The following is a 27,463-nucleotide window of genomic DNA, read 5'->3' as shown; positions in this document are numbered from 1 at the left end:
CGGGCAGGGCCGGGCCGGGCCGGGCCGGGCGGAGGGGCCGCCCCCGCAGGTGAGCGGCTGCGGCAGTGCCCGCCCTCCGCCGGGAATGGGGACAGGAATGGGATGGCACGGAGTGGAATCAATCAGGTGCAATGGGATTACGGCCCGGGGTTACGGTCCCACCGACCGCAGAGCTCGGGAGAGACCCGGGCGTGTCGCTCCGCACCCGAGCCGGCCGAGAGGAGAGCGGGCATCGCTACTGTGTGCTGGAATTAGAGTCATTTAACTCCCCTAGAGAAAACACTCGAGGAAAACGTAACTCTTATTTTGCCAAGTTTTCAGTTCGCTGCACTCTCCCCCTGCTGCCAAGGCAGGTTGGCCAGGGGGTCAGCGAGCTGTGCCACAGCAGTGACACCCCGGAGGATTCACACCTCACAGGGAACAGGCTGTGAACAAATTAATAGATAAACAAATCATTAGATCGAAATAATTCAATTCTTTAATTTGTTCACAAACGTAAAATTCATAGCCAAAATAAATATTTAAAATTTTAACTTGCCTCTTCCATTAAAGAAAACCAAATCCATTGAAATTGCGAATAGATACGTAATACTGAAAAAAAAATTGCATTACTTTGGCCATTACCTATATTATAATCATATCAGTCACACAGCTTCAGGGTTATGGGGATAACAGTTCAGAGGAGATTAACAAAAGAAAGGAGCCTATGGAAGGAAGTGAACAAGGCAAAGAAGGCAAAGGTATACACGGCCGAGGGAGTGGCAGGACAAACAGAAGGACTGGGTTGACATAAAGAAACAATGGGCACATTAACGGGAACAGTGGGTGTATAAGGTTAAAAAAAGAAAGGATTTATTAGCCGCACACCGACAATGTGGCTCGTGATGTGAGGAACAGGGGCTGGGCGGCAGGACGGGCTCACGCTACAGTGCTCGGGGTGCAGCTGCTCCGAGAGAGGAGCCAGCCAGCTGACTGGAGGATGATTCCCTCGGCTGACACCAGCCAAGAAGTCATGATTGTCTTCGCTAAATCAAACATTTGAGCTCAGTGAAGGATGGCGTAAGGAGTTGTGACAAGCACCTTCCCAGAGCTGTTTCGGTACAAATGCAAACCCACATTTTTCAGCATAAAATACCCGTTTATATACGTTTCATATTTTGGATTGTGAGGCTTGTACATTCCAGCTCAGTTCTCATAATGACGCGAGGCTTCCTGTGTAGTTCTGCATTTCAGGCACAGACCATTTTTAGTAGCCAGTTACAGCTAACCTAAAGGACATTTTTATTAGGTTACCTGTAACTAACCATTTGAAATAGGATTGAGAATAGAAAGAAAAAACAGGATTTTTTCACCACCCCACAACCACAGAACATACCATCCCCAGAACATGGCTTTTTACAACTTTTAGAAATTCTATGTCGTAGAGACAAAATCAAAAAAAGCTAAAACAGAAGGACAAATTTGCTCCCCTGAGCATATTATTGTATGTTTGAGGACAGTTGTGCTTCTAACATCTGAGAGTAAAGTAAGTTAAATATTTTAATATAATTGGATAGCATATTAAGGAAAATTATAAAATTTAAATAAATGAGTTTAACATTTAACAAAAGTACTTTGCAGTTTTCAGGATTCATGTTCAGTGGTTTGAACCTCAACTGAATTATTTATTCAGTAAAAGTTATTACTGAAAGTGGGCCCAAAATGAATTTGTATTCCAAAATCCTCAGACCTGTTTGGAACTCAAAGATCCCAAGAAGAAGGATCTTTTTTTAAAAAAAAAGAAGGAGGTATTAACAGATCTTCAGTAAGTATTAAAACAAATTCTACAAGGACACTCTGAGTCTTTTAAAATTAGGGGGGTTTTTTTCTGTGCAAGTGACACCACCTGTTCACATAGCTATCTCAGGAGAGACTGCATTCTATGGAAAACAATCCCAAAGATCTTCTGGCTTTGAATGCAAAAACTTCAATGCTACATAGTCTCAAGAGAATAAACAATAAGTCTAGCCACACAGGAAAATCAGTCTGAGCAGATCAGGATGAGTCTGTCAGATGCAAACCTGAGACAAGTGACAATTTGCAGAAGTGTTGCAGGATCTCTTGCTGGAACAGAGCTCTGAAGTCAAAAGTAAGAATTTCTCCCTGTATTACCAGCAAACTAAACCCTCAAATATAGTTTAAAACTGCACTTCTGTTAAATTTTTAATCTATTTCCAGTTATTTGTATAGTCCTGGAGTGCAACTGGCTGCTTTACACCAACAGAGAAAACACCTTATAGCATCTCTCCTACCTATAGGATACACACAAGTAAAATGGGATAAAATTCCTTATGCTCTGCACAAGGTTGCCTTTCCAGATTACAGCAGTTATTACATAACTATGAGAACAGGAAATGGGTTTGCATTAAATGGTTTGTCCATACTCACTTATTAAATCAGCAAGAGATAACTAGAAACAACATCCTGACCTCTTGAGCACACATCAAAACAATGCAGCCTTTACCTCCCTCTATCAGCTGATCACCTGCTCTAAAAAACTAATGCTCTTTTGTTTTTGGTTAAAATGTAAGGTCCAGGCAGCTCCAGATGTCTCCATTTTAGCACAACAGGAATTCTGAACTATTCTGAGCAAGGAATGGGAATGCAGCTTGTGTTATGTATGTTTTGCTATTCATGTTTCTTTAAAGAGCTCGTGGGTGAGAATTACTTCTGTTTCAGGATATCACTGACTGATGGCTTGTCAGCTGACAAATTACAAGTTCCTTCCCATCTTTTCTGGGATTACATTACGCTGTCTTCCTTCCCTTCCTCTTTACTTCTGTGCCTTTCCTAATTTAAGCCTCAGAGGTCCCTGCAAACACAACTTTGCAGAGAATTCAAGAGTTCAGTAACATCTACATGGGTAACTAAAGCTCCACTATACCTATCAGAAGGGCAAACTTCAAACTTGCATCAAAAAAGATCTTTAATTTGGGAAAATTACTGTCTTCTTCCTTATTATAAGAAAAAATGGATGCACCTAAAAGCCAACCTTCATGTTCACTCTAGTTAACATCAGAATTAAATTCAGGAATATCCACTGACATGATACAGAACTCTGTCATGAAAACACAGGACTTTCCTTGACAATATTTTAAACAAGTACATTACTTTCCCAATCTTACCTTCTGTGTCACCTAAATTACCATTCTGTCAGTATTGCAAAAGCAAAAACATGAGGTTGCACATCCATGCACACAATGATTTTGAAGATTCAGGCTAAAGCATGACTAAAACACTCCAATACTGAAGTCATAATTTTGCTAAATATTCAGATTCTGAAACAGCCAATTTAAACTCGTGAGAAGTTACTGGGGAAACACAAGGCACCACAGTTCTGACACTGGATGCTATTTCTGTGAAGATCACCCCTGGCAGATGTGTCAGGTGGCAAAGGCACAGAAACCAAACTACAATCAGAACACCTCATACTGCATTACATTCACACAATACTTTACATCTCACAGCACCCTCTTGAAAAAATAGGCAAACAGCTCACATTTATGTACTTAAACTTTATTTCTTCATAATTACAGGCTATTGTTAGAATTTTTAAACAAAAGGGAAGTCTATAAATAGAGGCTAATCCCACCTGAACAAGTTGTTTAAAAAAAAAACCCAAACAGTTAAAACTTCATAAAGTAATGCCATTTAGCTCACAGCAGTGGTTTCTTGGTAGTCTGAGTAAAAGTCCTATAGTCAGAGTCAGTAACATGAAATGTAACATCAAATGACTCAAAACTTTAAATTCCATAAAGGAAAGCAGGGATATATATATAATATATACATATAATATTGTGTTGGTCCACTGAGTATACATTTTTAACAAAAGATAAGAAACTATGTAATCCAGTTAAGCATATGATTTGCAAGATTAGTGTACACTCATTACAAAGATGTATAAGATAAGTTATAACTATTTAATACTTGCAAAATTTTAAGTTACTTTTTTTGAGCAGGTGTTTAAATGCTCATCTCCCAGTGCAAAAGAAAAAACATCCCAGTCAGGTTACTCATTTTTTCCTGAAAAATTGAAAACCCTCAAATTCATGCAACAGCAGCATTGACAGGTAATGGGAAGAGCTTAAAAACATACTGAAGCATGGCTGAGTTCTCCCCCTTTGCCCCAGTGCTGTGTGTTGAAACACTTGAATTTCCTCAAAAGAAATACCACAGGTTAAAAGTGCAAGAAAAAAACCCTTCTCCATGTTTTTGCTGCTGCCATCATTTTTCTTATACAGGGCACAAGATTATTCTTTTTGGAATTATTTTAATGAAACTGATTTTCCAAATAGAATTCTTTCAAATGAACAATAAGTTATTTTCATTAAGTTATTTTCATTAACATTCTATTAATCCTACTCTGACTCAGTAACCATTCAGAAATCATTCAGTTTAAGGTGCAACTATCAGTTGGCATTCAATAAATTACATATACAGAAAACAACTGTGGTTAAAAAAAATAGAAATCAGACTACCTGTTTTTTCTTTCTATTCTCAATCCTATTTCAAATGGAACTTCTTAACTTGCCAGTTCAGCTGCATATTTCACAGGCAAAAGTGGCTCAAATAGCAGTGGGGTCTCATGACTTGACAGTCACTTTAGCCAACAGCAAATGCACATGAATCTTCAGCTTAATTGCTTTATAAAATGAAATAACAGGTCTGTCTTAAAACATATGACCATGCAAGAAAAGCAATAAAGGTTTCAGAAAGACACATTCTTTCTGATGGAGACTCCATGAAGATTATGTTAAATCCAACATAAAATCTTCAATGAGGAGAAAAAAAATCTATACGTATACACATAAAATAAAGCACTCCACAACTCTGGCATTACTAAAACCTCTTCAGAAGGATAAAAAGGTTTTCAGTGACTAACTGCTTGATGGGAGACAGTCAGCCATGACAGAATAATTGCTGTGTTCACTTTATGCTCAATTACCAACTGCTGATAGATTACAGTAAAACCCCAATCTCTCTATCTGCATTTTAAACTGATTTGCTTTCAGCTGGGAAAAGTACTTTGTTCTCCTGAAAACTCGAGAGAAACTGAATGCTAAACTTAACAGTTATTCAAACAATAACTCAAAGGATTGAATTTAGCAGAAACATTCACATCACTTTCAGAAATTTAAAACCTTTCATAGTTTCTTGTATATATGCATTTTCTGATTAACATTTAAATAGGTTAGGTACTCAGGAAAAGGGACAAAACAGTTTACATATGATAAATTCTTATTCTAAACTTCATGCTTCTGATATTTCAGATTTACTGAGTGCAATAGCCAGTTCCAAGTCTTCTTGCTCTTGCTGTTTTAGTCTTGCCAATCTTTCTTTTTCTTCTCTCTCACTTTCCCTCTTAGCCCATTCAATCATGTCTTCCTCAGTAGAATACTGCATGTTTAAAAGACAAAATAAACCAGATTAATAATACAGTGATAATTATTACCGTCCAAATGCTCAGTTTAAGGGACAATTAGTTTTTCAATAATTGCACATATTTTATCCTCAAATGTTACTTGTTTTATAGTTGTAATAGACTAAGATTGGCTCAGTCTAAGGTTTAACTACTAAGAAGTGCACTGAAGCCATCCAACTGATGGATTTTAATGAAATATGCCATGTTTCAAATTTCAGTATTAAGTTTCAAAAATGTTACTGAGCAGAAAGTGCTATAATTCAAACACAGTTTTACTTTGGATAAAAAACAATCTATACAAGAAAAACCTTGAATAAATCAGGAGAACATTTTGCAAAAGACACTCCTATTCACACTGTAGGCCATCCTGATTTACCCTGCTGTCATTAGGGAAGACTTTTCCAGGTGACAATGACTGCAAAAATTTAGCTGTAGACTGACTGTTTCTAAATGTGTAGATGAGAAATACCACCAAGAAGCAGCAAAATAATAAGGTAAGTGTGGCAGCAATACAGAGAAAGGTCAGCATGATATGAGAAAGGAAAAGAAAAGAACAAATTATTTCCATGTATATTGATGAGAACCGATTGCAAATTAAATACCTCTGGTACAATGATTATAAATCAGAGACAGTTAAAGAGTATTATCTTAAATGAAATACAAAAGATTAAGCTAAAGTTTCTAGCAAACATGCAGAAAAATTAAGAGGTAGGTGAAGCCCCTGTCTTCATGAATGTCCCAGTATTAACTGAACGGGTAAGAGGTTAGAGACTCCAGGTCTCTGCTTTGAGCTGCTTCTCTGCAAAATAAATGCAGAAACACCTGAGTCTTCTCCAAAGAGCACTCAGTATTTTCAGTAATTGCAGCTGGAAAAGAACACTTTTTCCTCCACAAAGATGATGAACATTTTCGCTTTCTCCTCCAAACTTGCTTCTCAGTCCCCCTAACTACTAATACAGATGGATAACCACATTTCAGAAGTTATCATGCTACAAGACACACCAACCAGTGCAAGTCTACTTTGAGAGCCTGACAATCCTTAGTTTACTCCAATCAAGCACGTAGCTTATTAGGCCTGAACAGAAAAAGAGCAGTATGGTCAAGATACTGTAAATGCAAATTGCATTTAACAGGTATCAGGCTGGAAAGTGAGATGATGCCTTTCAAAACTTCTACTTGCAAAAGCTCAAAAATAAAAAATAATATGTAGGCATGCACAAACCTTTAGATTTGCTTCTACTGCTTGGACACCACGACTTCTATGAAATGAATTCTGGTTATAAAGAGACACTTACTATTTTTTACTTCATTGTGCATAAGTCTGGAATTTACTAACCATTCAAAACCCATCAAATTATATTTCATTAACATACACTGTTATGAGGCTGTTTATCAATATTTCAGTACATTAAATATATGACCAAACAGTCCAGTGACAGCTAAATTAAAATTGTAGTTTGGTTTATTTTTAATTGGATGGTTAACAGTGTGCTTGTTATAGATCTATAGTTTAAATTTGCTGCACACATTGATAAAATGGATAATTCCTAGAACAAAGGCATTTTTGAAATTCTGTTTTCTAAAAGTTAGGAGGCCTCCATGAAAAAAAGCATAAAACCAATGCAATTTAAACATTAACTACACTATTTTGCATTATTTTTAGGACAGCTTCAGCTGTCAACTAAATGTAATCACTGTTTTAACTGGAAGCAATATCCCTTTCGTACATGGGATATATTTTAATAATTTAAATTAATGTGAACATTTCAAAGCTGCCATTATACTGAAACAAATGTAAAAAGTGTTTACTCACAGTACTGAAGTTTGCAAAATTGTTGGGGTCAGCCTCTTTACTGATGCTGGTGGGAGCAAATGGATCACAGAATAGATCTGCTTCTTGTTCTTTGGGAATGTCTGGGGTGGGGAAAGGCTGAAATGGATCTCTCGGTTTAAAGGAATCTGAAGAGTCTATTTGATTGATAGGTCTTTTCCCTTAGATTAAAATGAATTTAAAATGAATTTAGGATAGCAGGTAATAACATGCCAAAAGTAGTAAAAAAACCCCATTCAAAAGCTGCTTTGAATGCAACCTCTTCCCACAAACTAGTAGGGCTGTAGTTTCAGAGGAAGGGTTGCCAATTTAAAAAATGAGGGTACAGCCCACAGTTTCTGAAAGGGTAATCAGGTAAAAAGGAACATATGTATGTTAATGATTCAGGAACACAGTTATGTATAAATTAACTATTTTGGAAAGAGAATTTCTAACAGTTTTGAGCACCTGTTCTATCAGCACAGTATTGTTTTGTGGTTATCAGCTGTCTCTGATCATTCCAGCAAGGCTCTTTTACTATTTGTTTGGATCAAGTTTACACAATTTTATTCAGAGATCAGAAATACATTACCTCTGTAAATTTTCAAAACACCATGTCCTCTCACTATGCTAAGACCAGGAATTTCTGTCATTTAGAACAAGGAGTATGATAACAGGCAAGCACAGGCTGCACTGTTTTGTTAATTCTTGCCTAAGCAGCTGCAAATAAACAGAATCAGGGACAAACTCCCACTTATCTTGTTGGGTTTTTTTCAGCTTAACCCCAGTCAACTTTTAACACCTTTGAGGACATTAACCCAAATACTGCCAAGAATAATTGAGCTGAATTTCATTCCACCATTCCCTCTGTATATTACTGTTTACACAAGATTTTTCAGTGCAGTTGCGGGAATGCTACTATCGCATTCTGCAAGTGATTCCACACAGTGGTTGTATTTTAAAATTTGCTTCTGTTTCCATTTCAGATTAAAACTACAGAATTGAAGAAAACTGCTTACTATTTCACATATCACTATTGAAAATTAGTCTAAAATCTATTTCTTAAAGCAAAAGAGATTCTCATTTGGCAATGATTTAGAGATTTAAAGAACATCCCCTTGGGAACATATGATTTACTTAGACAATTCCCTGATAACCCTGCCATCTCTTTTGCTGATGATGTCCTATCTATGTATCACTGCTGATGGTATTGTGGCTGTCCCACCTCTGGAAGTGTTCAAGGCCAGGCTGGATGGGACTTGGTGCAACCTGGTCTAATGGAAGGTGTCCCTGTCCATGGCAGGAGGTTGGAACTGAATCGTCTTTAAGGTCCCTTCTAACCCAAACCATTCTGTGATTCTACAAGTCTGTTACTTGCAAACAAGGCCTGCCTATTTCTTGAAAAATGTGGGAGAAGCAGCTCCAAATGACACCCAGGGAATTTTATTTCTGCCTGGGAAGGTTAATAATTGTAAGAATATAAAATACACAATCACCAAATCTTCTCCAAAATCAAGAAATGGGAGTATTTATCGGTATTTAGAAAGCCAACAGAATTCAGAGGCAACAGCCCTTCTACACACTTTCCAGGAGACAGAAGAATTAAAAAAGAGATTTTTGGGTATTTCTTTGGAAAAACATTTAACTGTTTTGCATCAAACCAAGGGAGTCATTAAAAATAACTACATTTAAGTACCTCCATTTTTCGTTTCCATGAAGAAAAGAACTAATTGGGAATGGTTATCCAGATAACCACATTTTTAATTGTGTATATCAAAACAGCCTATTTTTTTCTAGTCATCTCTTGCTAAGGATGCTGCTGCTTCACCCCAGAAGCTTGTATTCCAAAAGTGCACCATGTCTCAGTCACTCCCATACAATCAAGCCAGAAATCCTTTTTATGTTGAAATAAGGACCAACATCAAACACTCAAATTATCATCACTTGCCATGTCAGCTGTTTTAATGCTATTTACAATGTAAATGATTACTTGCAAGGCATAAGCATGAGCCAGATCTCACACCAAGATTAGAAACTAACCAGCTGAGTTTAAACTTCAGTATGAGCACTCCTCTATCTACTGTGTTCCCCTTTTGAGGAAAAGATGAATACATATCTAAGTTTCATGCCACAGTTGTTCAAAACACCTAAAGACTCATCCATGTAGTGTAACAGCGAAAAAAAATGACACAGTAGAGTTCATAAAGACAATGAAACAGATGACAGAAATTTTTAAAGGAATACTAGAAATATATTTTCCTGTCTTTGCAAAAAAAAAAACTGTGAGGAGTCTGTTGTAACTTGGGCATGCTGCAACTACAAGAAGGTGTTGTTATCCATGATAACCATTGCCTTTTCTGGAAAGCAGAGTGGTTTGTGCCATGGAGCATCCCAGAGCACTCCTCTATCACTGAGGAGAAAACAGACCAGGGAACTTGGGTTTATTGCTGCTACTGCTACAAACCTCTGGCAAGGCCACCTGGAAAGAGTTCATCTGAAAACCTGAGCCAGTTATTTAACCCTATTTAATTATTTTCCATTAAACCCAGAGGTTTTGCAATGGATAAAATGCACTAAATTCACTTTAAGCATAATTTAATTCAAGATTCACAGTGTATCACATTAGTAACCATTTCATACACAGTTCTGCTCTTGCACACACTTATAGCAAGTCTTTTTTCTAAATCCTTTGTCTCTTCAAACAAACTGTGATCCCAAACACCATGCAGAACTTAAATCTGAGGACAAGACCAACAGATCAGAAATAGACCTGTTTCACATCTTGCTCATTTATTTTAAACTCAGACCCTTCACCCTCCCCTCATAAATAATGTCCCTCTGTCCCAATTGAAGCAGCTGATTGTTACCAAATCTCAGCTCTTACCAGGTGGTGGTGGACAGGGCCTGGTGGGAGTTCCTGTCTTAGGAGGCAGTGCAGGAGGAACATCCTCATTTTTAGCTGGTGGTTCCTCAAATAAGTTTTTAGTTATGGTGACACTGCTGACAGAGCCTGACGTGGAAGAGCTAAAGGGATCCTCATTGTTGGCCTTCAACAAAGAAAACAGCAACATACACTTTTTCAGTGCAGTGGTACTTTGCATTCTCTTCAATAATACAGTATTAAATCAGACCTGAAAGTCTGGACTAAGACTAAAGAAAAGAGTTTTGTTTGATTTTCCACATATACACATACTCCAGAAGATTGAACAGAAAGAAAAATCAGGAATGGTTAACTGTGTACAGCACTATAAAGTGGAAAGCATTTAAACATGCAAAAGTAATACTTTTGCTGCTAAACTCAGCATATTTAAAAATAAATAAACAAATTATAGTATCACTGGAAAGAGAAACAAAATACTTATAAAGCTGAAAAGATTACATTGCATTCTTCACAGAACTGCAGGACAATTTGCTCTCAAGACCTCTTTTTCAAGCACGTCAGCCATTATAAATGTTTAGTAGTGGCAAAACTGTAATGAAACTGAGTAAGCTCTGTCCTGTCACTGCAGTTTCATGCATTTTCTGTGAGTAGCAGCAGCTTCTTATTACCTTTGACAGCGTGCTGAAGTCAGCAAAGCCACCTTCAAAGGAGTCACTTCCAAACAGGGAGGCAAAGGGGTCTCTAGCTAAATACACACAAATCAAGGAAACAAATTGAGATTAAAAGCTAAATATGACAGACTGAAAAAAAGAAATCCCACTACCAAAGAGCAACTATTACATATTTTGCAACATAAACTAATTCAAGTGAAGTACTTTATGAGGTGAGCACTTCAAGTTATTCACACCTTTTTCCAAAACACCAAGTGTCAGCTTCCCATTGAGAATAATAAATCTCCTGAACAGGAAGTAATTCAAAAGAAATAATGGTATTATGTTTTCCTACATTAAAAAAAGTTAAATTCCACTGAAAGATAACCATACTGTTGGAAATGTTCTACTGAGATACATGTATGTATACACACACAGGTATTTTTTTGTGTGCATACAACCACAAATATACATATATAGACATATATATGCATATATATATATATATATATATATGAGAATATGAACCAGAGCTGTTTTCTGACTGCAGATCCACTTGTGGAATCAAATATCTGAACTACATATCATCCCAGGCTAATTAAACAGAACCCTTTCATTCTCATGTGCCTCAAAATGTGTGAAAACTGCTTCTCTACTGTAGAGCAAGAAGTGCCATACCCCCTTCTGCATCTCTAGAAAAACACACTTACTCCCTACAATTAAACCGAACAGGTTTACAACAAAAAAAATCACACATACATTCATGTTTTTGATTATCACTTGTCAGTGTAGCTTGGGAAAGTAGGAATTAAGAGCCTTCCCTAAATAACTTTAGCCCTCAAGTAAGAGGGGGTGACAGTAAAACAGAGCAGATTTTAGCAGTAAAAAATCTCAATGAATAGTTACTCTATTCCACATCTACTCTTGTAGTGCAGAGCTATCCTGGTGCTACTTAGAAAGTAACCAAATAGTAAACCATCCAAATAGTCCAAACACTTAGATCAGAATACTGTCCCAGTTTTAGGTAAAGCAGTGGAACAGTTTTTGTGGAATCAGGCTTTAGTGACACACACTACAGATAAAGAGTCAGTTTTGGTTTATAAAATTCCCCCTGAAAACAGGCACCTTATGTCACACTTTATAGGAAAATCCAGAAAACATGGGAAATCCCTAAAATGCTCTGTTGCAAATTCAGTTAAAAGACTAGAAACAAAAACAAGTAAAAGCAAATAAAAATAAACCCCCAGAAGCTTGATATGTACAATCTACTTTTACCTAGATCATTTGATGTAGTAACAGTGGTTCCACCAGGAGCAAAAGGGTCATTCTTCTTTGATATCTCTGTCTAAAATAAAAAATTCCTTTGGAGGGAAATTTGTTTTTCAGCTTAAAAGATTCTTCAATCTAAGAATACAGTCATGATTTATTTTAGTTTAGCAGTTTTAAGATAACACATTCTGGATATAGCTTTTATCAGCATCAGTAAACAAGTCTGCTAATAGAAACTCCTCTCTGTTTTGATTCATATTTTGAAAGGATGGAAAAAAGGTACAATATGTTCAACATACTTGGTAACAGCTAACACCAACAGTCAAGAATATCTACTATTCATTTTGGTCTCAGATTTCTATAATCAGAGCCATCTTAAAGATAAAAGATTTCAACACTCCAAAAAACAAAAACAAACCACCAACACAACCAAAACCACCACCCACACCACCACCCACCCCCCACCACAAACCAAAAAACAAAACACAAACAAAAAACAAAACAAAAAACCAAAACAACCAAAACAACCACAACACACCAAACAACCACCAGTCAGGTGCAGTGATTTCTCACTCTTGGCTGCTCTGGGTGCACCTCAGGCACACTCTACAGCCACTTAACTTGCTTCTTAATCCACATGTATCTTTGAGATTTATATATGCCAATGCATATTTTATGCACACACAGAGCTGGAAGCGAGGCATGAACAGAAACAGAAAGGGAAAGGAGATGGCAAAAGAATGGAGACAAACAATGATATGAAGAATTTCAGCTGCTTAAATTGTTTGTCTATCAGCTTTAAATATTACATATTCAACAAGTTCTAGTCTACATCAGAGGGCTTTATGTCCAACTCTACCTTACTAAAGGCTCAAGACTATTCAATAACTGCTCATTTAAAATGTGAGCTAAAAGTTACATTGAATTATACCTGAAAGAGGTAAATTCAGCAGGAATCTCAACATTATGAGAGAGCTTTGGTGATTCTTATTAAAAAAAAAAAACCAAAATAACACAAAACCCAAACATATACCTATAGAACAATTTGACTTTTCTGAGGGGAAACCCACACAGCACATCAGATTTCAGATACAATGCAGCACATACTTCTTGATCCTATAGCACGTGGAGGCAAAAATCAAGTCTCAACACAACTTGAGGAGACTGATCTTGAGTTTCTTTCCATTTGTTAAGTTCCACCAACTAATAGAGTTGTTGGAGAGCTCTCCAACAAAAAAGCTTAAGTCATTATTGTTAAATGACAGAGCTTAAGTCATTACTGTCAAATGCTCTTAGCTGTGGAGCAATGAGGATCCACAATGAAATACTTCTAAAATATTTTTATTTTTACCTCCATTTCATCTGTGACTACTTCTAGAAAATAGGACACAAAAAAGACAAGACAGAGCCAGGCAATCAAAGGTAACCTTTAAATGATCTCTGAATATCAATTTTTAAAGCACGTCTAAATGCACAAAACAGGTTATTTTGTCCAAATCCCATATACAAAGCAGTAAAAGGTGTGACACCAAACTTACTGTGGTATTACTACTGTTGTCTGCAGTGCTAAATGGATCAGTGCCAGCAGTCACAAAAGGGTCGGTGGAGGATTGTTTGAAGAAAGAGTCAGCTGCAAAAGGGTCTGAGCCTTTGAAGGGATCACCACCAAAGGGATCTAAAAAGTAAACACCTCTTTAACATTTCTGCTTGCTTTACTTAGCTGATACCCTAAAAACTAAACAATAAATCAATTTCTTCATTCTGCTACAAAGTGACACACTTAAGACCAACGACCTCTGAAGAATGAAATTTGCCTGTGAATAATTTGTATTCTGTGACTCAGATCATCAGAGAAGCCAACATTTTCTGCACATCATGAAAACAGTAGTTCCAGAATCATCTCAGCATATAGGTTCTTTAACCAAGTCACCTAAAATGAAGCATTTTGCAGAACCTAATGTTTCTAAGAACTCTCCTGCCCTCCTCTCTTGCATTCCCCAAACCCAGCCCATGTTTCTTATTTGGCACTTGGTGCTCAACATTTTTTTACTATTGCTTTCCTACTGGTTATTTGGGTTTTTTGCCACCAGTAGCTCCATTCAGGACCAAGTAAAGAATGCAATGACATTGGTTATACAGTCAGTCTAAACAGAGACTTCCTACCTTTTCAATACTTGATTCTAAAAGAAACTGGTAAGTTAAGAGCCTTTAAAAGAGTGCAGTCCTACTACTTTGCATATAAAACAGGCACCAAGAGCTTGGGGCCTTCTGTTCACCACCTTCACATACTTAAATCCCAGCTAAGGAACTTCTATCAAAAGCAAAATTCACTGGCAATGGACTTCTCTGAAAAGTTTTAGCACAAATGGCCAGGTGCTAATGGCATACATACCCTGTCATGGCTTTTTGTGGCATTTCTACCTACTCTTCTCCCCTGAAAGTGGTGACACTTCTCCCCACACATTAGCAAGAACCATTTAGAAAAATAAACACACTGCAAGTTATAAAGTTACTTACCAATTTTTCCAAAAGGGTCATCTTTGAAGGGATCATCTGTTTAAAATAAAAAAAAAAAAATATTAATTAAGCAGCATGTTACAAAGCAGCCATCTCCAAGTTGCATTTCCATTGGCTATTGTCCACAAACACCCACACTGTGCAGTATTTTACCAGTGCAATGATCCAGGCCAACCACTGAGATGACTCCCAGTTTTGTTTAATTGTCACAGACACTGTGGATGGTAGCTTTGAAGTGTTCACTTCATTACTGGATGCATGACCCCAACTCATTTCTACTTTCTCATGTACATCTGAGAGATAAATATCCTGTCTCTTAGCTGTAGGTATCTACCTCTGAACACAATGAGTGCTCAGAGCCCAAAAGTTTGGTTCTAAACAGACATACCTTTCTCTTCTGAAAGAAAAGGCTTGTCATGTGCTGCAAGACCACTTCAACATAAATAAAAATCAAGCAGCATCTACACAGAAACTTTCAAGCTGCTTTAAATTAGTTTAATTTATTCATTAAAAATATTAAATCTGCACTGACATTCTTTCAGAAGCTAAGTGATCTGAAACAAATTTAGCTTATTTTCCTTTCAAAGTAATACAAGCTAAATTGATCAGACCACGTTGATCTGAAAGCGTGTAAAATCATATTAATGGGGCTGAAAACATCTGCTTCAGCAGTTAATTCAAATTAACTCCCCTTCTCCAACTGGCTCCATACAGGCAGATCATTTCTTCCATAAAAACTAAAAGCAGAGCAACATCATTCGTCAATGGCAAGTTCTTAAAATAAAGCCGAGCACTTCCACAAGACGAACAGATGGTGCAGCTCCACATTCCCTTGTTCTGAGAGCCAAACTCACCAGAAGTAGGCCACAGCCATTCATTGTGAACCACCCACACCCTCCCCACAGCACAGCCCAGGAAACCCTCTGCTGACCCTCTGTGGATTGGGGCTGTAAATTAGATTAGTGACACCACGTGTATCACAAGTATGCCCACACCTTTACAGCCAAAATGCCACCAGGGCAGGGGCAGGGAGGGGCTGGGGTAAGAGAATTCCTCAGGAAGAGCAGTGAGGAAAAGGAGCAATTTTCACAGCTCATTAGGAACTCCAGATCGAGGAAGGAGAAACCCCAGAACTCTCATTTCCATCACTTCTATTTTTGTAATGCTATTGCCTCCATGCTCCTGTCACTCACACATCTTCAGATTTATTCTACAAAGAGCAGTTTCAAGGTGAAGATTAGTCTGATGTGTTCACATAAGATCTGTTCCTGCAAATCTGCACTTAAGAGAGAAATGTTTACTTACTGCCAACAAAAGGGTCAGACTGGAAGAACTCTAAGCTGGCTTCAGAAACTAGATCAGGCAGCGGATGAGATTCAGCATCGAATGGATCTTCCTGGGCAATGCAGACCGAGAGAAACATATTAAATTTTTAAGACTTGCAGGATGGAAAACACTTATGTCATCTCCTGTTACCATTTAGTGGTTTCTTAAAGCTTAAAGCAAAGAGACAGCTGGAATTCTATATAATTCATCAATGGAGATCCAAAATACTTCTCAACAACCTGCCTGCTACATGAGATGAAATGTTTTCAAGACATCACACTATATAAAACCAGTGAGAAGTGACAATTATTTCTCTATTGCTTTATGACCATCATGCAAGCCTGAAACAGTTTAACCAGGATTTTATTTTAACTTATTTTTTTCTTCCCCAAACCTGAAGGAACTCACTTTTTTGGTAACAGTTGCAGCTGGGGTCTCTTTCTCTTCTACAACAGTGAGTGCTGTTTCAGGACTATTCCTTATCTGTACAAGGATAAAAGCAATTCACCATAAATAAGTAAATACAAGACTGCACAATAAAATCTGAAGTTTTAAAAAGAATCACAGGATATACTAAAGCATACTTCAAGAGATTCATACTTATTATAGCACATACTTTGGTGATCCATAAACCCTGTGGAAGTTTTAAAAAAATAAATCAATCATGGATCTACTGAGACATAAGGAGGAACATTTAAAGCAAGACAATTTTAGATTTTCTGTACTTTTCCTTATTCCACTCTCATTGCACCAAATGGAGACAGCTGCTCTCCTTTAATGTTAATTCTGCTATTCAATTTATGATATTTTGCTTTGGAAATAAATACAGAAAATATGGTATTGCCACTTTCCAGACAAACTAAAATTACCTCCTTTTATGCTTATGAACTTTCAGATATGTGCAAACACAGTCTCTCAGAAAAACACCCTGAAATTTCAGTTGTGCAAGTGTTTAAAAACATAATCCATCTTGGTACATTCTTAACTTATTCCAACTTCACAGCTGCAATGCATCGTGATCAAGCAGGCAAAACACTACTCACTGGAGACACACTGTTTGTTTGTTCCTCTTCTGCTACACTTTCCCTCTCAGCATTCTCATTAAGGTTTGCAGTTTCACTGCTGCTGTTGCTAAGACTAGAATGATCCACAGTTCCATTAACAAGTGTACTATGGGGCTGAGAGTGCCAACTAAATTGGTTATTTTCCAGTTCTTTCAGCTCAAGAAGCTTTGTTTGCACCTGTAAACAGAAATAAATGTATTTGCATCAGTATGGCAGCACATGGAAGCCAGAAAATGACCACCTCCTCTTAAATATAAGGTGGGTGATATGTGTCAGAAAATGTTATTTTCAAAAGCAAATATAATAAAAACCAATTCTGTCAATCAAAGGGTGAAATGTGAAAGGTAAGCAGAAATCTTATTTAGCAGAAGTGCAGGGTGATTGGAGGACACATCTTTCACCAGGAAGAAGATTGCTGCTTTGCTGCTACTCAAACTCCTAAGAAAAGTTGCAAAGGTTTCAGGGGTTTTTTGTTTGTTTAATTTTGCTAGGGAGTTTTGGTTGGGGTTTTTTGTTTTTACTTTTGTTTTGGGTTGGGGTTTTTTTTTGTGTATGTGTGTGGTTTGGGTTTTTTCCTAGATTATGTATTTGCAATTTCCTTAAACTCGAAATTGAAAAGGCTGCTTTACCAGAATTCTCATCTTCCAAGAAGGTACATCACAAATTCCTTATCATCTCCCACATGACTTTTGAAGTCTACAAAAGCTAAGTATATCTTCCTAAGGAGACACTTACATCCACATGTTATTATTTCAGCAATATCTTCAATGCAGTGCCTTACAGCAAACATTTACAACCAACCTGCTAGTTTTGAAGGAATTACTGGATTTGGTAGGTTATGTAAAAGAATAAACTTAGTTCAGGTATCTGGGTGCCTAAATCCCACTGAACTCTGCTAGGTCAGTCACCTAACAGATTTTCTGGGGTGTCAGCAAAAACACCATCAGGTGTCTTTCAAATTAACTGACCTCAGACCAGCCATTAGATAATCTTGCCTAAAGCACCAATGCACCTACTGTTCCTTATTACTGAGTCAAGAGCAATAAAATCAGGAGTACTGTTATAAAACCTATTAAAAAAAAAAGTCTGTAGTACAGTCAAGCATAACTACTAATCAGTCTCAAACCTGTTCATGGCAAGCACCTCTTGCCAACATAAAACCACTGAAACAGTATAACCTTCTCTCTACCTGTGATGAAAGGATGAAAAAAATCCGTTTGTTCACTTCTCAGTTTCTAAAACTAAAAGCCATCTTTAAAAACTGTGAATGTTGTAAGATGAGTTAGCAAGTTTACAGATGTGAATTGTGTGAAACGACTGACCCAAAAAGTCAGCCATTTCTAGAGTTCAAAGGTAGGCTTTGCCTCTTGTTTTCAACTTGGTATCAGTGTGAGTGGCTAATACAGAACCCAGCTGGCAACAGGGAAGGAGAACTATGAGGAAAGGGTGTGCAAGCTCATGCATCACTGATTAAATAGAGAAACTGCAAATGTTCTGTGGAACAGGAACTACTTCAAAGCACAGGGCTCTCTGCTTCTCAGTGTCTAATCTCAACCCAATTTCTTCTAACATCCACCTTACCTTCCCCCTCCAACAATGCACTAAGTAAATGTTATCAGTAATTTTATACCAACTTAACATCAATTTAAGAATAGTGAGAGCATGCCCCAGGCCATGGCTAAGGATGAAAACTTGAATAACCACTGGACACAGAGAATTTAAGTCTGCAATATCTATTTTTCATTCATTACATTATGACAAATTATTCATGCAGTATAATAAATTAATGCCTTTTATTAATAAACTTGGAGAAAGACCAAGAAGAATCTTGAGTGACTTAAGTCAGCCTTTAAAAATCCTAACAACTACTAGCACAGAACACATGTGTGAGTAACTCAAGACACGAGGAAACAGTGAAGAAAAAAAGAAACAACGCCTTCCCCTTAAGACAAACCACACTACAGCTCAAAATATTTTCTGGGGGGTGGGTCTTTCACACTGCCTTACTGAATTAATTTCCTGTTGTGACTCCTGCAGATGTTGCTGAAGAGGTCCCAGCTGTGCCTTCCCAGACTCTATGCAATGCTCAAGCTCTGCAGTTTCTTGCTGCAGGCGACTCAGCTCCTCTTGGGCTTTGGTCAGTTCATCTTCATACGCTGAAATCTTTGATTCCTGGCTTGTTATTTCAGCCTTTAGCATGGCAATCTAAAGCATGAACAATATTTCAAGTAAAAAAAAGCAACAAAAACCTGCACCCAAAACCCCAAACAGCACATCCAAATACTACTAATTATGGCTGGAAAAAGTAAAAATCTCATAGCCATTGCAGAGATTATAGATCATACCCGAATGAACAGTTAATTATCTACTGGTCTCAATTAGAACAGAGTATTTTAGCTGTTCTTCTGACCAACACAGATATTTCTAATACTGAAAAGATAATTTCAGACTTTAAAGAAATACAATAGCTTTGTATTAGAAAAAAATTACATTTTTTTTAACCACTATGAAATCAGTCCCTGTAATTAGTGCTTGTAACTACATTTATATTGTATTATAATTCTGCTAACTGTTTGCTCTAAACCTTATTTGTGCACAAGTACATCTGAATATGTTTGTTGACATGCTGATACTAAATTAGGAACACTGAAGTGAGTGATGTGTTTCCCATGCTCTGTTGGTCACAAAACCTTGACACTCAAGCTATTTATTCATTAAAGCTTTTTCTCCTGCCCCAACAACTGTAACTCTGCAAGGCTGAGCTCTTCAAAACAAGTTATTTACTCTTCCAAGGGCCTTGGCCATCAGACCTTACCAAATGGGCCTCCTCTGCACACTTCTGCCTGATGTCATTAAGTTGTTCTTCCAACTTGGCCTTCTGCTCATCAAGATCATTAAGGGTTTCCTGTGCTTCCTGTTTCTGAGCTTGCAGCTTTTGCAGATTACTGCTCTCCCGCTTTACTTCATCCTGGAGATCCTGAAATAAAACACATCAGCTTTACATTTGTTCCCTCTCTCCCCCCAACCACTGAATTCTGCAGCACGAACTGCAGTGCTAACCCAGATTTCAAAGTATCAACAAATTATCTTCCAGAAGCCAGCATGGATACCAGACAAGCAAATATTCTCAGATTCTAATTCAATGACATAAAAATAATCAGGTTGTTTGCATTTGCTTTTCCTCAGTAACACAAATCTCACTGAAGTATTGAGCTCATGCACCAACACACAGATTAACTGTTTTCCTCACAGAGAGGTCAGGCTTTCATTTTGAATTTTGATGTTGTCTTTATTCAGGCTGCTACACTGTCTCTGTCCTATGTTTTAGCATTGTGTTTTATGAGTTTCTTATTAAGAACATACAAACTGTGGGAGCAAGTCCAGAAAAGTCCATGAAGATGGTCAGAGAGCTGGAGCACCTTTGCCATCAAGACAGGCTGAGAAACCTGGGGTTGTTCACTCTGGAGAAGTGAAGGCTTCAGGGAGACCTCAGAGGCAAAAACTTATTTTCTGGGTACCAGTATGAGTAAGAAATGCACATATCATACACAACAATATGGAATCTTTTGATTTATGAAACAGCAGCAAGTACGCATCTTGTGTTCTAAGTGTATTAAGAAACATCATAAAATAATTAGTTCATTTCTGAGCAACAGGAATGGTTACACTTCAACAAGCTGCAGAGAAAACACTGAAAAACATGAAAAGAGAAGATTGCAGCCTTTCTTGAGAAAATATGGCAATTGAAGGAAGAATCATCAACACAGTAAAAAATTAACACAGATTAAAAAAAATTAAGGAGGCTAAGAAAACAAGCAGACGTGAAATTCTGCTTAGATCCCACATTTGTGTGCTGCTCTAAGCTACAATCCTGGTCTCCTCTTCTAGGGGTGTTTTGTTTGGGTTCTTTTTGGAGAGGGAGACAGTTAATCCATGTGCTATGTGCTAACACATCCACGTAATGAGGACAAAAAGCCAGATAGAAATAGAAAGGCATATGGTGCAGCAGTCAGATGCTGGGGAATTAGGTAACCTCAAGACAACCGGAAGACTACCCAAAGATACATTATTGATGCTTTTATGTTAAAAAAATCAACCCCAAAACCAAACCAAAACAAAAACCCAAACCACAAAAAGCCCCTCACAAAACTCCCCCAAATAAAATTTGAATTTCAGTAAAGAGTATGTCAGTGTGCAGCAGACAGACTTGGAGAAATATTGGTTATTTCTAATCCATGAGATAAAAAACAGTGCACACAAAAAGCTCTCAGAGCAGCTACTGACTTGGATAATTGGGACACTCTTGATGCATTCATTTTTTACATGGCTTTGAAAAGCAAGGATCAGCTGACACTTAACTCAAGCAGTGGAGGAAAAAAGTAACAGCTTAAAGAGACTTCAGCCTCCTTTTTCCTAAAGGAAGCAAGAATTCACATCCACATAAGCTAAATATAGATCAGCTCCACTTTTGTCTGTCCTAGGCACAGCAGTAGAGAAGCACTGAAGAGACCTAACTAAGCCTGATGGCTCCCAGAAGAGAAAAGAAGGAAAAAACCCAACCAAACCCAAAACCTGATGCATATATAGACCTAACCACTCCAAAATTAAAGGTTGGAGTACATACAATACACAAAACTGGCTAAAATACTCAAAGATACCTCTTCATGAAGTAAACCAGGTTCCAATTAAGGTTCAGTTTCAAAGAACACCCTCAGCATAGAAGCAGCATCTTCATGTCTGAGCACTGAACGAGATTCTATATGAAAACCACTAAGATATTTGAGGTGTTACAAACTGGCATTCTGATGGTAATAGTAATCCTTCTATTAGATTTATGACCATTGTAACTTTTTATGCCAATATAGCATAGGATTAGGAAAGTTTAGGAATCTGTATTTCCATAAACAATGGATTTAATAGTTTGTCAGCTAGTCCTTCCCAGAACAATTCATGTGCTAAGAAATGTTAAGCCTGAAAAGGACAGAAAAGTTAAACATCACTGACTTCCTAATGGCATTGGTGCACTGCAATAATAAATAAAAGAGAAAATCCAGTGCTGAGAGGGATACTCAGAGCATGTAACTTTGAAGAGCTGATATTTAAATAAGCACATTCATCCTCATCAGTATGCTGTATTTTCCTTATAACTCTTTTTCTGTCTTTGCTTTTTAGTATCTATTTACATAGTATAGAAATTATTTTATGGAAGAAAAAACTGTCATTTTTTCCCTCCTCCTATCCAAATCAGTTTGATTGATCACTGACCATGGCTGTACTTGAGATTAAAATTTGTGTCCACAGAAGGAATTCTGGTATCAGAAACCCTGAAAACTAGCCACAAAACTAGCTTGAAGCAAGGTGGCACATTAGAGCAAACTGGTTTTGTACACCATCTTTAGAAACGTCCCCATTAGAATAAAACCAGAAGAAAAAAGCACAAGGCAAAGATATCCTTAGTCTGTCACATTATTCTCTGAACTTCTAGAAAGTTTGTTGAAACACGGAGATCCTCCAACAGTCAGGAATAAGAAAAGGTAAAGGGCCACCAGCTTAAATAAGTGCTGCAGCCATTTCCTGTTTGATGCTGGAGGTTTCTCATTTTTCTGACAAGCCAATAACAAATTGGCTGACAAGCCTGACAGAACTCTAACTATATTTAAAAAACAGCTTGTTGACCACTAACAGGTTAAAGACCTGAGACAGCTGCTTCCACCATCACTGCTCAGGACACAGACACTCAGGGAATTCTGTGATGCTGCTGCCTATCAAACACACACAGATGACACTGTAACATTCAACGGAAGGTTTTTATCAAGCTTTACAAACCTTTCCTGCAAAAGTACCACAGAATTCAACTCTCACATAGATTCCAGAAGCCACCAACAAAATAATCTCGAGTACAAAGCCAGGAATACCCCTGAGAATTGTGTGAACAGTGTGAAAGGGAATCTGCAGGGTGTGGAGGGGAATGACCGTGGAGCAGCACAGGCATGGACAACTTCCACACGCATTCCTGCAGCTGCTGGAGCTGCTGCCAGCCTGACCAACAGGCCAGCATCTGATTATCTCCTCAAAGGTCACACTATTAATTAGCATCCAGGCTCCAAGGATATTAAATAGCCAAGCATAAAATTCACAACTCTGGTAACACATTAGCTTCCTTTTCAGCCCAACCGAAATTGAAATGCAGAAATCTTGCACTATTTGCTCTTAAAGAAAGATTGTGGAAAATAAGAGATTCTTCAAATAAATTCAGAAATAAAGTAAGTGGTCAGATATCACACTGAAGATTTTTTTTTATAAAACAGCAACTTAAAATTTAATTGAAATATTGCTTTGTAATATTTAATTCAGAGCTTGGCTGGTCTGTCAGCACCCTAAACACGGATGCTGACTGTATCATTTTTAACACCCGCAAAACATTTGTAAATTTAAATTTTCTGATATGCTAGAAATTCATTATCTCCTTTCAAATAAAAATCAACAGATTCTTTTTAAAATTCACTTATATTAGGCAAAATTAACTTGAGGCAACATTTTTCCCAAGCTGGTAATTACTGTGCCTCTTAAGAAGCAGCCCTATACACAAGCCCTTTTAATTCAGCCACTTAAGTTTATTAATTAATTTACAGTGCTACAGTGTCCTCTTTAGTTTTAATTACACAGTAGATAGACTTGCTTAAAGAAAAAAAAAAAAGAAAGAGAGAAAAATCTATTATTTTTTAATATTTTTCATTTAAAACTCCATGCAGGCTATATAGCCTACAAGAGCTTGCACATTTATATAAATATACACACCTACAACATCCCAAAATTATACAGAAAATACACTTCAAAGTACATTCTTTTTCTTAGCCACCAATTTTTTTTTTCTTTTTACTGTATAAGTGACGTGATCTAAAGACTCAGTAATCCCACTGTCATTAAAACAGCACATGGTGCAATATCAGGTGTCTGAACAATAATTTGGTGTTTTATTTACCTGGACCTCACTTGTCCTCTGCTTGATGGCATCTTCTTTCTCCTTCAGGTCTTGCTCTACATTATTCTTTTCCCTGGAAGACCAGCAAACAATGCAAGAATACTTAAGAACATCAGCTACAGCAGGTACAGTTATCCAGCCCCCTAAGCCTGTATCTCTCTTTAAATACATAGTGAAACATGAAACACAAAAGATGTAAGGGATTTCTGCTTTCCAAATTATTTACAAGCCAGAAGCCCACATAAGTGCTCTGCATAAACCCCCCTGTCTTTCCACCAACTGCACTCCAGTGATAAGAATGGCTCAAAAATGGAAGGGGGCGGGAGGGAGAAATCAATGAAATACTGTCTCCAGTGATCTCACTGTTGCTATGGAGCACTTGTCTAATGAAAACTGCTAGGAAAAGTGGGAGGGATTGCATCAGATTCCATCTATTAACCCCTGCAAACACAGCGATGCTCGTGCTCCCAGCAGCCAGGGAACACTTCCACAGGCCAGTGGAGCCCATTAATGGCCTTTGCCTGTCAGATTTTGGATACATCTGTTGGGAAGCTCAGGCAGGAGCAGGAAGGTTGGCTTGGCTTGCCGGAATCACGATCTGCTCAGACGCTCCACGCGGAGTGATTTGCTGTGTCATATCAAGCCTGCCTCTACAGACATTTATTCAACTTTAAGTGACTGCTGATGACAGGGGAATTATCATCAATAAATTCTCATCAGTCAGACATAACAATAGCTAACAATAGCTTTAAGAAAGGGAAAAAGCCCATACAACTCAGAAGTGTTCCTGTTATATATAAAATCATGAGTGTTTCTCTCTAGACAGCATATGGAATATTTTCTTCTTTCACAGATGCAGAAAAACTTTAAGTGTTACAGTTTTTACACAATATTCTGTAGATATTTACTTTCGTAATGATTCTGTTAATAAATGAACACACACATTAAAAGTTAGAATTTGAACATTACACCTAACATTTCTAAATGAAATACCATAGTGAAGAGCTATCAGATTATATTACTGGAATATACTGAAATTAAGAAAATTCATATTTTAATAGCAGCAGATTGTTAATCAATCTAAAACTATTTATTTTGTTGTTTGCTCCTATTTAATACAGAAGAAAGAATTTCTGTGTCCGAAGTAAAGCAGGTCTACTCTTAAGTTCCCTTTATTCAAGCTGAGAAAGTTTTGTTTACTGCTAAACCACACACAATGGAAAATAGAAAGAACCCAGATGTTAAATGAACATTTGCTCTGACAAATAATAACTATAGATTATATTCTGCTATTATTTATCTCATTATCTGATTAAAGAGCGACTTCCTGATTATGCCCAAAGGGAAAGTTTAAATGGAAGGAAAAGGAAAGATGTGGAAAGAGGAACTTAGAACAATAAGGCTATTTATTCTGTTAAATGTGATCCTTCAAGTTTCATAAAATTCCTCATTCTCCATTCATCAGAAACTGGAAATTCTAAAAAAAAATCTTTACCTTTTCAATCACAGCTATAGCACACTCCTCTAGCCCAATAAACATCTGTAGCATAGCTGTACTTAGATATTTAAAGCATTGCAACACAAGGTTGAAACAAGCTCTGTTGCTTTGGTTTCCATAACTTTCCATGAACAAAGGTCTCAATAAAAGAATTCCTACAGATCTATGTACACATCAGGCTGAAAAATACCTTCAAGCCCTCAAACACCCAGCAAACACAGCAAACACTAAACATATTCTTCCTGACTGACAATAAAGAGACTAGAAAAACAAATGCTTGTTTTTTTTCTTTCTGGGGTGGAAAAATTGAGCAAGAGACAGAACTGCAAGCAGGTATGTATGGTTAATATACAGCCTTTCCACATTACTGTCACTGATGTGCCTAAGAGACTGTCAGAGATGCAGATCACTTCCTTTGTATTTCAACACAAGCCAGGTACCTAAATCCTTGCAATCTGGACTAAGCAACAGGATATAACACCCACCCACTGGCACTTCCATGAGCCAAGTCAGAGCACAAACAATGAATTGGAAAGAATCAAGTGAAAGAAGTATTGTCAGGCAGAACAAGAAAAGCTTAGGCAGCAGTCTCAGGCAAAGGAAAACAAGCTGAGTGTATATAGTCTGCACATAACACATCCCCTCCTCCCCCCAGAAATGCCTCTTTGTTTCAAAGAAAAGACAACACAGACCTACTTAATTCACTAATTCTTCTGAATGCCTCCATTTCTTTTACAAACTATCTGGTAAGCCCCTGTAGGAATGCTCAGCAACTGAAAGAACCAAAAAAAAGTAACGAAATTGATTTATTGGATATGACAGATTTCCTGGATCATAATGTCCCTTACTACATCCAAAAAACAACCCAAAAAGAACTGTGGGCTTGCCAACAAAGGACACTTGTAACCAATTCAAGTCCATTTTTGAAAGCAATACAATTTCCCCATGCATTTTAATAGTAGTCAGGTTGGGAGAACTTCATATCAAATAAACTAAAAGCAATGACTAATAGATGGTTTCTCCCATGCAGATGCTTCATGATTTAGTAAATCCCTAAATTTAATACCAATTTGTGAATGGAGTCATTTATAAATGGGAGCCAGCACATTGCAAATATCTGTCACAGCTGAGAACTGCAAAGTCCCCATGTCAGCAGAGGCATTCAAGCCAAACATTCAACCCTGGCCAGGCTGAATCACCTTAGATATAAAAGCAAAAAATCATAGTTCTTTTCCATAATAAGATGATGACTACTCACAGAGCTGGTAGTATTATCTACACTCATAGTTGCCCAGTATTTCTTCTTTTCATATATATTTGTAGTTTTGGGAATTCCTAATGTAGTAGTACTTCAGTTTGGCAACACTAGAAAACACGCCAAGGGTTTACTTTGTTTCTTCTAACATTTGTTACTCCCAACCTCTTCAGCTGCAACAGCACAGTTACTTTTAAACCAGAGGTTAGAAGAAATTATCTACCCTACACTAAAATTCTTTGCTTTGCTAAGGTGATGTACATCTCTGAAATTTGAAACAGAGGTTTGATGCAAATGTATGGCAGGGAGAGAATGCCCTGTTTTTCTGGGGAACATTTTGCTCTTTCATTGCTACTGAGACCAACTTAGCAGCTTTATGGTCCTTTTGACCTGATTTATAATTCAAGACCATTTAAACGTTGCTATCCAGCATATGTGAAGGATGACATCTCTGGTGAGATATCCCAAGTTAAGCTCAGCTACTTCACATGCTAAGAGAGGAAAGCAGTATGGGTAAAGCTTGAAGAAATTCCATCAATTTGTGGGCCATAGCTAACTTTGAATGCATGAAAGCAAAGCTGGGTTTGTTGGGGCAGAAATTATGGCTCAAAAAAGAATATTAAGAACATCTGGTCCAGCCTCTCACAATGCTGATCAAAAAAAACCCCAAAACTTCAAATAGCTTTCTAAAAATATAGTGCGACTGAAAGAGAATTTAGAGACAGCAGTGCTAACAGGCTAAAAATGATG

The 27,463-nt window shown here is 37.4% G+C and overlaps 1 protein-coding gene across 6 annotated transcripts in view; it reads right to left on the bottom strand.

Moving 5' to 3' along the window:
- Nucleotides 1–3,534: 3,534 nt before the first annotated feature.
- EPS15 (epidermal growth factor receptor pathway substrate 15) overlaps nucleotides 3,535–27,463 on the bottom strand; it is a 67,896-nt gene continuing 43,967 nt past the window's right edge. For 3 of the 6 annotated variants that reach the window (XM_085067606.1, XM_085067607.1, XM_085067608.1), the window contains 13 exons: nucleotides 23,961–24,033; nucleotides 19,794–19,955; nucleotides 18,986–19,183; nucleotides 16,958–17,155; nucleotides 16,323–16,397; nucleotides 15,894–15,984; nucleotides 14,589–14,624; nucleotides 13,610–13,746; nucleotides 12,078–12,147; nucleotides 10,821–10,897; nucleotides 10,156–10,318; nucleotides 7,275–7,453; nucleotides 3,535–5,436 (listed from right to left, as the gene is read on the bottom strand). In XM_085067606.1, coding sequence (XP_084923732.1) covers nucleotides 5,290–5,436; nucleotides 7,275–7,453; nucleotides 10,156–10,318; nucleotides 10,821–10,897; nucleotides 12,078–12,147; nucleotides 13,610–13,746; nucleotides 14,589–14,624; nucleotides 15,894–15,984; nucleotides 16,323–16,397; nucleotides 16,958–17,155; nucleotides 18,986–19,183; nucleotides 19,794–19,955; nucleotides 23,961–24,033 — 1,606 coding nt within the window. In that variant the 3' untranslated portion in view covers nucleotides 3,535–5,289. Of the gene's footprint in view, nucleotides 5,437–6,683; nucleotides 6,721–7,274; nucleotides 7,454–10,155; nucleotides 10,319–10,820; nucleotides 10,898–12,077; nucleotides 12,148–13,609; nucleotides 13,747–14,588; nucleotides 14,625–15,893; nucleotides 15,985–16,322; nucleotides 16,398–16,957; nucleotides 17,156–18,985; nucleotides 19,184–19,793; nucleotides 19,956–23,960; nucleotides 24,034–27,463 lie in introns of all 6 variants that reach the window. The other 3 variants (XM_085067610.1, XM_085067609.1, XM_085067611.1) reach the window with 3 other exon arrangements.

The sequence above is a fragment of the Lichenostomus cassidix genome, chromosome 8 (assembly GCF_008360975.1).
Source record: "Lichenostomus cassidix isolate B80296 chromosome 8, HeHo_3.0, whole genome shotgun sequence".
Taxonomy (NCBI): Eukaryota; Metazoa; Chordata; class Aves; order Passeriformes; family Meliphagidae; genus Lichenostomus; species Lichenostomus cassidix.
Note: the sequence above shows the minus strand (reverse complement) of the source record. Positions and strands in the feature narration are given on the sequence as shown.